Source organism: Eucalyptus grandis, chromosome 6 (genome assembly GCF_016545825.1).
Source record: "Eucalyptus grandis isolate ANBG69807.140 chromosome 6, ASM1654582v1, whole genome shotgun sequence".
In the NCBI taxonomy this organism is placed as follows: Eukaryota; Viridiplantae; Streptophyta; class Magnoliopsida; order Myrtales; family Myrtaceae; genus Eucalyptus; species Eucalyptus grandis.
Window position 1 is genome coordinate 31,251,514 of NC_052617.1, and position 13,704 is coordinate 31,265,217.

Consider the following 13,704-nt stretch of genomic DNA (forward strand, 5'->3'; position numbering starts at 1 on the left):
ACTAGGAGGGGGGTGTATCAACCAAATAACAAGGTTATTGATTTTTGAAGTTTTAGAACCCTATCTTTGGAAGTTGGAGAGTTTTCTATTTTATGTACTTATTTTCTTACAAGCAAATCTTCTAAAATACACTCTTATGTATATACATACTCACCTAAGTTTAATGGAAATATATAACAATTTATACTTCAACAAAAACATGGTTGAATATTTAGTCTCATGAAAAGCGGCGTGACTCCCTTAGCACACTGCGCTTCCACGCTTGGCGGTGAGCAATCCAAATTTCTCGAAAATAAGTCAATAATAAATTCATGGAAAAATGTAATTTGAACTTTAATAATTTTAGTCTGAAAAATTCTAAGAAATCATACTCGCCAAATGCGTGAAGAAAATCTTAGTTGATGCTCGAGGACAAGACGCTGAATTTTGTTAACAAGTGCTTCAAATGGCACCTGTTAATATCATATTAAAATTAGTAAATAGCTCGTATGAGTATATTATGAAGATTGAACGGAAATTTAAATTTAAAAAAATATATTTTTAGAAAAGCAATTCTTTACGAAAAAAATGTTATATTTTCAAAAAAATTGACGGGACTTTCCCCAATAGAATCGCTTGCTTTCAGACAGACAGTGCGCAGCAGGCGAGCCGCCGTGGCGACAACATAAATTCCTCGCCTCCTCGTCTTCGCTCCATTCTTCTTGGCGTTTGTCGCAGTTTTTTCTATTCTCGTCCCCCTCCCTTCCTTCGTCTTCCTTCGTCTTCCTTCGTCTTCACGAAACCAAAGCCAAAACGACTTTCTCTCTCTCTCTCTCTCTCTCTCTCAAACCCTAAGCCGTCCACTTCCAGTCGCCTTCACTCGTAGAGCATCTCGATCGTCGCTACCGAGATTTCGTAGGACCCAGCAATCTCCTGGATCTCGCTCGCCGGACCGACCCATCACCGGCCGGCGACCGAGCTGACCGGACACCTCGCTGCCATGGCCATCCGCGTCACCTTCACCTACTCGACCTACATTGCCCAGGCCTTCGCCTCCAACGCGGGCCTCCGCGTCGGGAACTGCCGGTTGCTCGAGGAGTGCTGGTTCCGGTCCCGCCTCTTCTGCCCCAGCAAGAGGTCCGAACCCGACCTCAGGCCTCCTCACCCCGCGACCCCTCCGGCTCCCGCGTGCTCTACCCTCGCCGGGGAGGTTCGCCGCCCCGACTGCAGGGGCTCTGTGATCGCCAGCTTGATCTCGCTGGCTAATTCGATCGCCGGTGGCTCGTGTTATTCTCCGTTCTCCAGCGAGGGCGTCTTCGGAATTTCGCCCGGCAGGGCTTTACCAGCGGCGGCTGCTCCCGGCGGTGGCGTGGACGAAGGAAATGGAGATGCAGTGTGTTGTGAGAGGGAGGAGGAGGGCGGTGGTGGTGCCGAGAGGTTGAGGAATGGTGCGGGGAATGGGTATTGGTTTTCGCGGCTTTTAGGGGTTCGTTTGGAAGATGCGAAGGCAGCTTTCACTGCTTTGACTGTGGGTTTGCTCTTTAGATCGCCCCTGGCGGAGGCGAGGTCGATACCCTCTTCGTCTATGTATCCCACGCTCGAAGTTGGCGACCGCATTTTGGCAGAAAAAGTGAGTGCACCGATGATCGCATTTACTGTTGGCCAAATAATTACTGTTTACTTACTGTTTGGGAATCGCTGGGGATTGAGGTTGGGAATTGACAGATATAATCAAAACAATGGAGGTTCCTCGTGGTTCTTGTGAACATAGTGTAGGCAGGTCTTATTGTTTTCCAGTCGTGATTGATGTCCTGTAGCTTTCATGAGCAATTGATTGATTCGAAGAACCATGGTTATCTGGAATCATTGATGCATAATTTGTGATCAAGTCTGCCGATGCTTGTTTGGAAATTAAAATTGCAGCCTAGGACTGGAGAATAACTATGATTTTTCTTCCACAATAAACTTGAACTGGTTTAGGCTTGTAATGGGACTAACTAGCTGTCATTGGAATGAATTAAAATGAACAGTGCAGGGTATGGTTCTTTCTCCCTCTGATAGGAGATGATTTTGCTGAATGAGGAAAAAATGACTTGTCTGTTCCATTTTGCAAAAAGAGCGACTCAGACTATCTGGTCAAGGGGATGAAATGCCTTTGCTTTTGCTGATTGATTTATTCAGATGGTTAATGGTTGGAGTTATCTTTTCTTTCTGGGTGCTAAGCTGGGGTAGATGATTATGAGCTGGCCTAATATTTTGGTCACTTTTTTACTGGCTTTTGTTTCTGCAGGTGTCTTACATCTTTCGACAACCTGAGATTTCAGACATTGTAATATTTAAGGCACCTCCAGTTTTGCAGGTCTTGCTTAGTTTAATTTGTCATGAACAATTACTGATAGAAAATGGTTGCCTGTTTATGCTTTATCAGATTACAAAGTAATTATTTTGTTGGTTTTAAATTGGTCAGGATGTGGGCTATGGCTCAAGTGATGTGTTCATCAAAAGGATTGTGGCAAAGGCTGGAGATTATGTTGAAGTAAGTTCTTAAGCAGTGCCAGTCCTACTTACTTTCAATACCATGGTTTATTTTGAAGTAAGATTTGATGTGTTCTGTTAATATCTTAAGTTAATTTAAGACCTGCTATGCCAGGACTTCTGGATTTGCACCTACGAATGAACTTTATTTAATGGTCATATATTGACTCTGGCTTTGTTTTGCAGGTTAGCAATGGTAAACTTTTGGTGAATGGTGTTGCTCAAGATGAAGAATTCATCTTAGAGCCGCTTGATTATGAGATGAAGCCAGTGGTAATGTGTTTTATTCATATGTTCTTGTTGAATTGCAGCTGCCCTCTGATGTGTTCTATGATGACTATGTGACCCCAGGTTGATCAGTTAGCACTGACAGATTTGTTTCTATGAATCTAACTGCAGTGTGTGCCCAAAGGATATGTTTTCGTGATGGGAGACAACCGTAACAACAGTTTTGATTCCCATAACTGGTATTTTCGAGTCTTTCAGCTTCTCACAATTGTTATGTGTGATAATGTGATTCATTGAGTTGGAAGATCGTTGTCTGTCCTGTTAAAAGTTGGGTGCTGTTCTAGCACTTGTAGTTGACCAGAATGATGATTTGGAAGTGTTTCTCTTTGGGGATGTGTGGAGTAGAAAAAACCGAGTTTGCTACCATTCCCACTACCTTGGAGAATGTTTCTAAGTCATCATATCTTGAACCATTATTTGCAGGGGTCCGCTTCCTATCAAGAACATAGTTGGTAGATCATGGTTCCGCTACTGGCCTCCGTCCAGTGTACCTGATACTCTGCATGAAGCACACAGCATTAACAATGCCATTTCTTTCTCGTGACACAAACTGCTCTGGCATCTGAGGAGGAATTCATGTACCTAGTTTTAAATTTTTTTCATGCTCTGCGCATTCATAAGAGATGATGAAACCGTTTAGCGGAAACATGTGAAAAGATGATGCTACTGTATTCATTCTTTTCAGCCACGATTCCTTTGGATGGATACAGCTTAGGATGGATTATGTCGACCTTCGTAGTGACAGCTGAAATGTACAGGGAGAGAGGAAAAGCTTGTCAGCGTTGCTTGTTTACAATTAAGTTGGTGATATGATGCAATCTTTAGATGACATTATCATCTTCTGCTATCCCTTTGTCCTAATCCCTTTGTCCTAATGAATCTAAACCATGACAAAGGAATGTGGATCGCTACATCACAGTTGATTCCTTCAATTTGGAAAGTGTCTATATGCATGTCAATTAGGCTTTTACTCCTTCCCTCAACATGTTTATAGAATTCCATCCATGTCGGAAATTATTTTTATAACAAATCAAATAAGTTTTAAGAAGACATGATGTGTTTATATTTATAGAAAATGAATGATTTGGAAAATATTTTTTTAGCAAATAATCACTTTTGTTGTTTGGAATAATTTCTCATTGAAAAATGTTTTTATTATCATCAATAGTTTATATCTAAACATTGTCGTGGATAATAAAAAATTTCCAGGCTCATTTAATTTTATAAGTGATAAAGTGATCATTTTAGGAAAATGTTATCAAAATCAATCATTTTGTGTGAAACAAACGGATTGTTTCACAAAACTAAACAACTTGCGAAACATTTTTTTATAAATAAAATGATAACTTACATCGCTTACAAAATAAATAAATAAATAATATTTTTATTATTTATGAAAATATTCAGATATATATTATTGACGATAATGAAAAGATTTTTCTTCCGAATAATTTATTTTTGCAAGAATAAACTGAGCCCAAAACGTAAACATTTTCCTTGGCCAAACCAATCCCTACGGATCTCCAAAACCTTAGCAGAGTTTCATCTAGAATCTTCAATAAAGCAATAAGTTTTAAGAAGACATGGTGTGTTTATTTTATAGAAAATGAATGATTTGGAAAATATTTTTTTAAATAATCACTTTTGTTGTTTGGAATAATTTCTCATTAAAAAATATTTTTATTATCATCAACAATTTATATTTGAACATTTTCGTGAATAATAAAAAAAATTTGCGCTTATTCAATTTTATAAGTGAGAAAGTAATCATTTTAGGAAAATGTTATCTAAATCAATCATCTTGTGTGAAACAAACGGAAAGTTTCGCAAAAACTAAACAACTTGTGAAATATCTTTTTTAAATAAAATGATAACTTACATCGCTTACAAAATGAATAAATAAAAAATGTTATTATTATTTATGAAAATATTTAAATATAAATTATTGACGATAATAAAAATATTTTTCTTTCACAAAAATAAACTGAGCTCGAAACCAGTAAAACATTTTCCCCGGCCAAACCAATCCTAAGCATCTCCAAAACCTGAGTAAGAGTTTCGTCGAGAATCATCGATAAAGCAATAATTTTCAATTCGCCTAATCCTTGTCTTGGCGGCCAAGAAAGAGCAAGCGATTCCGCTCGTGGGCAAAATGGTAATTCCACATCGTCCCCAGAAAAACACCTCGTGTCCTAGTTAACTACCAACTAGACTCATATCTCTGTTCCACATCGGCCCGGAAGTCGCCGATACCTGTCGACGGGAACCGCTCGGACCTCGACGACCGAAGGAGCAGAAGGGAAGAGCGATGACCGCAAGCTCCACCATAGCCACTCTCTCTCTCCTCCTCTCTCTCCTCCAGCTGATGTCATCGTCGTTCCAGGCCCTGACCCCAGCTCTCGCGCTCAATGTCAATGCCTCGTCCCGCCCCTCCAGCACCGCCCTCTTCTTTCAGGTAATTCCCATTTCCCGTTTCCATCCGCAATCGAATCGAATCGAATCCGAATCCGAATTCGAGTCGGCGCTCTTTTCTCATCGCCGTCGCTTCCCGATTCGATCGGTCCCAGGACGTCGTGAAGGAGATCTGCGCCGGGCAGGGGTGGGACCCGGACGCCGTGAGCCTCTCTAGGCTGGACTTGAGCAAAGCCAGGTTCGGGTTCGCCCGGAGGCACGAGTTCCGGATCCGGTTCGGCAAGACCGACGTGTTCTTCTGGTTCTCCGACGAGGTGGCATCGTGGAGGAGGCTGAACGCCACGCGAGGGGTGGGTTTCGTGGATTCGGTGAGGGCGGTCGGTTCGTCGCCGGTGATCGGATCTTTCAAGGTGGACGGCCCGTTCGAGTTGCGGGCTGATGGAGACCACGAGTTCTCGATCTCGCTGCCGGTGAGTTTCCTTTATCGGGTTCCGATCTGCTATTGACTTTTGGTTGTGGCCATTAATTTAATTGATGGAAGTCTGTTTTGTTCCTATTGTATGAGTTAATTCGAGCCTTGGGTATCGGAGTTAGTCATTCCTCAGTGTGGTGTTTCAATTTTTGGAAGTTTTATATAGTTCTCGGTCTGCTGCGAATCAGGACTTTGTGAAGTTTGCATGCTTCTTGTTAAGGATCGACCTTGATTAGGATTTTTATGGTTCATTTAACGGCGGAGTATTATTTAACTTCGCATTAGCCAATGCTGGCTATATATTGAGACTTCTGCACAGATGTATAGTTATTTATAGGTGGATGCGGTTAGTTGTGGCTGGTCGCTTCCGTATCAAGGACATGAAGCTACTTTGGAGTTCAGCTTGTCCTGTTACTTTTGTTGGCAATAGCTCGTTTGCTTGGCATACTGGGGGAGGTTAATATCTAACTAGCGAGTGTTTAATTTAAATTAATGGGCTCCGGAAAATTTGTGGATTAAAAGCTCACTGCTCTCCAGTCAAGTAAAAGAAATTGTTTCCATACCCTGGCTGTGCTTGTTAGATTGGGTCAAGGTTGCCATTAGATATGCTGAATATCTGGCTCCATTCTAGTTCCTGCATTTCCTGGTTGGGATGCTGTCAAGTATTAAGATTGGACAGATGGTGTTGACACCTTGACTACATCAAGAAAAAGCAATCACAAGCAAAATGCCACACAATTGATGCGGGATTCGGGCCAAGGGACAGTTGAGCAATGGTGCCTCTCAAGTAATGTTAGCAATGGCCAATGTATAGCAAGTTTGCCTGATGTTTAACTGGCCAGGACGGAAAAAAAGAACTAATTGATGTTAAATAGTTACATCAACTGTTAATTCAGCATTTCCATCAACCAAGATTATTGATAAAAGCCAAGAACCCTTGAGACAGACATCCCGTAAGCCAATTGAGGAAAATGTGGCTGCAGGTATTTCTCATTTAATTCTTGATTCAGCAAGAAGGAAACAATTACAATTCAGAAATCCAGCCAACTAGAAATCCATGTTAGTTACCCAGACAGCGGGTACATTTGAGTCAATTAGAATTGGAGCCAAAATTCAATCTTTGTAAGCAAGAACAATTAGGAACTGTGCAACTTACCAAAAAAAAAAAAAAAAAAAATTACGAACTGTGCAGAGTTGGATCAAGAAGGCTCAATATATAAAAGGTAGGGGAAAAACAGAGGATGACACACATCGTTATACGAGCACCCAAAGATGAGTTTTACTTTTCTGCAATTGACTTTCAACAATTTATTTATATATTTTTCCTGCAATTGAATTCTTACTCTTTTGCTTTGTGATTTTGTGTTGTCAACTCAGCAATGATATCAACTTTTATCGAACTATAGGTTGAGTTCATGCTTCTTTCACATTGTAGTCAAATAATCATTGGTAGAAGGATTATCATGTTGTTTGAAAATCGTACACTTTGGTTTGTAGTCAAAGCTATTCAAATCAACTTTGCTGTTGCTGTTTTTCTAGTGAATAGATGGAAATAGGATTTAACAGTTACTGTCCATACTGAACTGAATGCAGTGTTCTTATTTGATGTGTATGACTATGGCAAGAAAAGCCTCTTGGTTGATGAAGCTTTTTGCCATAGAACAAGGATGCTCCTAGGATGTTTGAGAGCTTTGGCTCACTGGCAGAGTGGTTGAGTTAACATAAGATGTAGATGGTCCATTTGGAGAAGTGTCACTGTCATGTGTGAGGTGAGTATGTAAGCATGGTTAACTATGGGAATATCATAGGAAGTGCTCTGGTAGGATGTCTTGTGTTAAGGTCATTGTTCGCTAATTTCTCTACTTATGTTCTGTTACCTGTTCTAACTAAAGTTTCCAATTCTTTTTCCTGCTCAAAGGAACTCCTTACAAGTATGATGTGCAGAGTGCTCCCTTTTGAACGATCTTGACAACTTAGGGTGATGTAACAGATGAATAGGGGTTACCTTGCATTAAATGAAATAACTTTAGTTATAGTTGTCACAGTTGTCAGAACCATGCAAGCTTGAATTTTTTCATTATGGACTTGTGTCGACAAGACATGGCAGGTTAGCATAAGATGTTGATCATGCAGGATGCCACTTATTTCTATTGGCACGTGGGTTGCACGTGCTGTCATGTATGTATTGCATATATTGAATGGAACAATCTATTGGCTTACTAGCGTTCCTTTTTAAGTACTACTTGAGATAGTTGCGGAAACTTGGAAGGTTTTCATATGAAATGATTAATGTGTTTGGTGTTTTCTGCTGCTTCAGCTATGTGTCCCATGTAATAGAACGTGACATACTTTAAAGAAATGAGATAAATTTCTAATTCATCGCATTGACTTGTTTATTGATAGGCCAATCACTTTATATTTTTCTGGCCATGAATCGCTTTGTCTAATTTAATCAAGAGATTTTCTAAAGAAAACTCTCGATCTTGTTGTATCTGAATCCTATTTAGGTTGACAGTATTTATAATCACAGTTTTTGCTTGAATGCTGAAGATCGTATTGTCCTTACTTTTGGCATTCAGCTAAACACCACATACACTGGATTGAGACATGTCTTAGTGGGTGAAGGCATAACTGTGGAAGTGAATGGAGCTCAAGAAGTTTCTCTGCTTTATGGACCACAGTTCAATTCTTCAGGCAACGTCACCAAGGTGAAAAGTGGATTTTGGCCCTATTGGCAATCACTGTGTACTCCTTTGTTGCCCATCTGTGTTACAGGATCTGCATCACTTATTGCCTACAGAACTCGAAATCCAAGTACTTACATAGAGACTAATTTCCTGTCCACGGGTACCATTGAGTTGCTGCCAGAGAAATGTTATGGCAATTTTCTGTATAAGAGACCTTCATGCCCCATCGATTCCTTGAGTTCAAGGATAGCCACTCTTGAAAGAGTTCTGGGGGGTTTAATGGGCGATCGGATGCGTCAATATGGGTTTTTAGGATTTGTAAAAGCTAAAATAAAAGCAGTAATGGTTATTCGTCTCCAGATACAATTGGAGCGGAATGTTACGGGTAATGAGACTCACCTAGTAAAGTGGGAGCAGTGGAGAACGAGGCCTACTGTTGAACGAGTCTGGTTCCAGGTGGTGGCCAGAGTAGATGCAGAGAGGCTGACGCCCCTTATTGTAAATAAAGTGAGGCCTTTTAGTGGAGCAGATACCGTTGCATGGAGTAGCTTATTGTCTAACATCTCATTCACTAAGTTCCCATCCATTTTAGTCCCTCCAGATGCCCTCACTTTGGATGTGAAATGGTAAACATCAACACTTGCCTCTCTTGTAACATAGTGTTTGTTCTGGAAATTTTTGGTGTAAAAAATTGAGGCACGATGTTCCATTTCATCTTGTTTGCAGGGATTAGGAATACATCTCAATTGTATAAGTGCCTCTCATTTGCTTGTGTAAATAATATTTGTAAAGTAAATGAAGAGTCACAATGAGGTTTTTGTTTTCTGGCATCCATGATGAGATTGCGGATTGAGCCTTTAGGGTAATAGTAAGGTTAGTCCACTGGAGCCTGGAGGTGACAGGCTGCGATTATGGAAAAGGCTTCTCAAGAGAAGCATGGATGAGGCTGCACTGGCATTCGCCTTCTATTTCACTATGAAATTGACATACTTTTCCTGCGCGAGTGCTACATGGTAAAGCTTGATGATCGATGCAACCTTTGATGATTAGTCCACTGGAACCTGGAGTTGACAGGTTGCGATTGTGGAAACAGCCTCTCAAGAAAAGCAGGGATGAAGCTGCACTGGAATTGGCCTTTCTATTTCACTATGAGATTGACATACACTTTTCCTGTGCGAGTGCTACCTGGCAAAGCTTGATGATCAATGCACCCTTTGATGAACGTCAATTCAAAGGTATCGAGCAGAAGCCAAAAGATTTTTAAAGACGCTCAGGTGAAAGGACTCGGCGGTGTTACTTGAGTTGTGGTGAAACGGTCACTAATTTTGTATTGTTATTGCTGAGGGAAAATTATCAAAAAAGTCATAAATTTATTGCAATTGTATCAATTCAATTCTAATTTTTTTTTACCAGTTAAGTCTTAAACATTTTATAATTGTGCTAATTCGTTCTTCCGGCCAAATTTGGCCGACGCTAATGTGGACGTCGAGCAAAGCATCAGTAGATAATATTTTAATTTAATTCTATTATTTTGAATTTTTTAATCTTTTCTTCTTCTTCTTTTTTTTTTGTTTTCTCTTTTTTGTTTTTGCTCTCCTCCCTCCTTTCGGCGACCGGCTGAAGGGGAGGGCCAATCGCTAGACTAAGGTGGCTAGTTAGGCCCAACTGAACGCGAGCTCACCCTGCCGTTGTCGGGAGAGGGTTGCCCAACCAGCCCTTGTTGGATCCACAAGCGAGGGATCAGTGAGCTCTCCCTTGCCCAGATTTGAAGAGGGCTCGCCTTGCCAGTGGATGGATAAGGCTCTTCCAGCGATGGCAAGGGTGAGCCCGCCAATCCACTAGCAAGTCTCATCCTTGCCCAAATCCAACGAGGGATTAGCGAGCTTGCCCTTGTCTAGATCCGGCGAGGGCTTGCCTTGCTAGTGGCTAGGCAGCCCTCACCCGACAACAACGGGGTGAGCTCACCCTCAATCGGGTTGAGCCTGCTACCTGAGTCCAACAACTGACCCTCCTCTCCGGCCGATCACCATAAGAAGGGGGGAAGACAGAAAAAAAAAAAAAAAAAAAAAAGAGAGGAAAAAAAGGAAAAAAAATTGAGTCCTTATTCTCAGATGGAGTGCTTTTGAATGTTATTCTTAGCCCTGCTTGTTATCTTCTTTGGACAGATTGACAATTTGTGATGAACTCTGACAAAGGAATATCTTATGGCTATTGAAGGTATCTACTTATTGGATGGTGTGAAACACTGTTAGTATTAGTTTATTGCTTCAACCTTAGACTTAATAAGGAAAACCTTTGTAGAGCACCTTAAAGGTTGCTTTATTAAATTACCCAATGAGTTGGTGCAGCATGATGACACGGTGTTACTTATGTATGCAATATTCTTAGTGCTCTGAAAGAAGCTCCTCATTGATGTTGTCTTTGCGCAAACAAAAGCCTAGAAGGAAGTGCAGGATGAAATCGAAATCTTCATGCGTATACTTTCAGATTTTGAGATTTTAAGAAGCTTACATCGTAGTTTAATTTGAGAGCTTACATGAGGATAAAATGTAAAATAGGTGGAAAGAAAGGACAATGCATGGTGTCTATATTAGTTTGTCTGGATAAGTTGAGTGATGTCTTCCTATTACCAGTTGGGCTCAACTGCGTGATGATGCCGCTACTGTTTAGACTTCAACCATGAGCAGCCCGCTTGTCGACGAGCCACCATGGAAAAGAGTCCCCCGTGTCGACGACGCTAGTGCTGTTTAGTTTTGCTCATTTTATATTCTCTTTGATGAACGACAAGCTTGTTTATTATTGTTATGTTTATTTTCGTTTTGTTTAACTAAAAATGAAACCAAAAAAGGAAAAAAAAAAAAAAATTGGATCTGGCATCGACCTTGGAACATGTGACGAGTAGGTTTAAGGTTCAAGATTTCAACGGGTAAGTTCCAGGTACGAAAAAATGAGGAACCTGTACCCGATGATAGGTTCCGGATTGCAGGGGGAACCTGTATGAAACCTGAAACCACTCATCCTTACTGTTGACGATCGAAACATTGAGCTTGGAACTTGACTGATTTTCTCGAAGGGGCGACACCTATGGAAGAACATGCGCGCAGGAGTCATAGTCTTCTATGTGAATCCAGTCTCTGATGTAGGATTGAATCGTGTGAACTATCCACTCGTCATTGGGCAGTTATAGGATGCTTTGGAGTGGCGTTACCATTTATGGGCCTATGTCTTGGACAAGTGCTTACATGGGCTTACAAAAACTTTGGGTTCGTAAGGTTATAAGAAGTCTAATTTCTTAAGGGAAAAATGATTTAATTGATTCATGAACTTTGATTTAATATACAATGTTGTCTCCGCATTACATTCAATATTGTCCCTGAACTAGTGGTGGATGTTCAATCTAGTCCCTAGAATATATCAAAATATTCAATGCATTCCTTTCGTTAATTCAAGTAAGTGGAATTTATTGATATGACTACCAATTCGTTAAATTTGAAAAGTGGACAACACAAGAAGGTACACGTGGATTATCCAAGTAAGATGTTCATGTCAATTGTGATTTAGTAATCCATGCCATCAAATAACGATTAACATGTTAACACCTTCTTCTTCTTTTTGGCTTTTCTAAAGTAAATGAAAGAAAAGATGGATATGTTGACTCGGTGTTATAAAAATCTAACTCGGTATATAGTAATCCATGTCATCAAATAAAGTCTAATTTGTCGTTTGAGTAAACTGACAGACTGTATTGAACTTTTGGAAATAGTTTAGGGACCATAATAAACAAATTAAATATCCAAGAATGAAGTTGCACATTAAGCCAAAATTCAGAGATGACTTTGGTATTTCCCATTTCTTAGCTTGTGGCTGTCAACTTCGATTACTAAAACATTAGCATTGGTTTCCACATGATTGAGATTTAGAAATTGGCTATCTCATACTTTGAACTACTTATTGAAAGTTTGGAATTATTATTTTGATCATTGTTTTATTTTTTGAACTTACATTTTATTGATCTTTGAGGTATTGGATTCCTTGTTTTGTTAACTCTGAACCATCCCTTGACGGTTTGTCTAGATTTATGTCGGGGGTTAGATGTCATAGTATTGGATTCTTGTTGAAGAAACTCCCATGAGAGTTTAAGATGACAAAATAATAAAAAATCACTAATCTATGTATTATCAATAGAGGCAAGGTAATATACACATCGTGTACCAACAGGCTCGTCGTGACATGGAGCACGCTGCTACTCTCAAGGGGGAACGAGGTGAATAAGTTACACTCATTTAAGTGGACTCGGCCTAGGCAACAAACCCAAAAATGGTGATGATAGCAACAATAGCATTCAACCAAACCTACCTTTGAACCCAAGTTTCTGTCATAATTCACTCCTTCAATAGCAACTACCGTAAATTTGTTCAACTAGATTGTTGGGTTTAGATATGCATCAATCATAAATCACCTAGATGTGGATTCTTGTGATGAGAGGTAAGTCGTGCACAACCTAAAACTAACACGTCTCCTTTTAAGGCCATGGCAAAGCAAATAAACCATAACCTGGTCGAATAATATCATGCAGGCGGGAGGCACAAGTGGGGCGAGCTTTTGTGGTATAAGAGCCAGCGTGGGAATTTTGGGTTTCAGACATGTTTTTGATCCTACATCGCCTGGACTTGAGCTATTGCTACGGTAAACAAGTGCCAAGCGACCACAAATTAGAATGATGCGCTTTAAAGCCGTATAGGCATGAGTGCCACTGCCAAAGCGGATAATCCGTAGCGGACGTAAATGAGAAGTAGAGTTTCGATAATGAAATCTCAGGGCTAACTAATGAATGTTAGGGATCAAATCAAAAGCAAAACAAAATTTTGAGAGGATGAACATGAAACGTAGTGCGAAGGACGAAGTGTACCACTATCCTTATCTACTTCGTCCTCGCATGAGTAAACTCTGCATTTCACCAAACACCCCCCAAAGGAATATGCCAAGACCGACCGATACACGTGATGAGGAGATCAAAAAGCGAGGTCCCATCGAAAAGTATGTTTAATCAAAGATCAAGACAATGTGATCAGAAGACTAGAAAAAGTGTGGTCGTGCACTAAACTACAAGCAAAAAGAAAGTGACATAACAAGGCACCGAGCAATGACCAAGAAATCAACCCAGTAATCAGTCAATGTCTCCATCTAAAGCCCCATTGAAAAAAATTCACTAATAATCTGTGGGGGCCCTCTCGAAGTTCATGATTGAAGACACTGTGGTACCAAAATGTCGCCTAATACTCCAAATTCGAAATGCTGAATTTCGAACTCTTGTTGAGATATATGAAGATT

The 13,704-nt window shown here is 40.4% G+C and overlaps 1 protein-coding gene across 1 annotated transcript; it reads left to right on the forward strand.

The window, feature by feature from the left end:
- The first annotated feature begins 643 nt into the window (after positions 1-643).
- LOC104451871 lies at positions 644-9,761 on the forward strand. The gene is made up of 9 exons (XM_039314501.1): positions 644-1,609; positions 2,270-2,338; positions 2,447-2,515; positions 2,701-2,787; positions 2,914-2,981; positions 3,226-3,343; positions 5,003-5,257; positions 5,370-5,684; positions 8,266-9,761. The coding sequence occupies exons 1-9, from the start codon at positions 980-982 to the stop codon at positions 9,001-9,003; spliced, it is 2,349 nt and encodes a 782-aa protein (XP_039170435.1). The 5' UTR covers positions 644-979; the 3' UTR covers positions 9,004-9,761.
- The last annotated feature ends 3,943 nt before the right edge of the window (positions 9,762-13,704 follow it).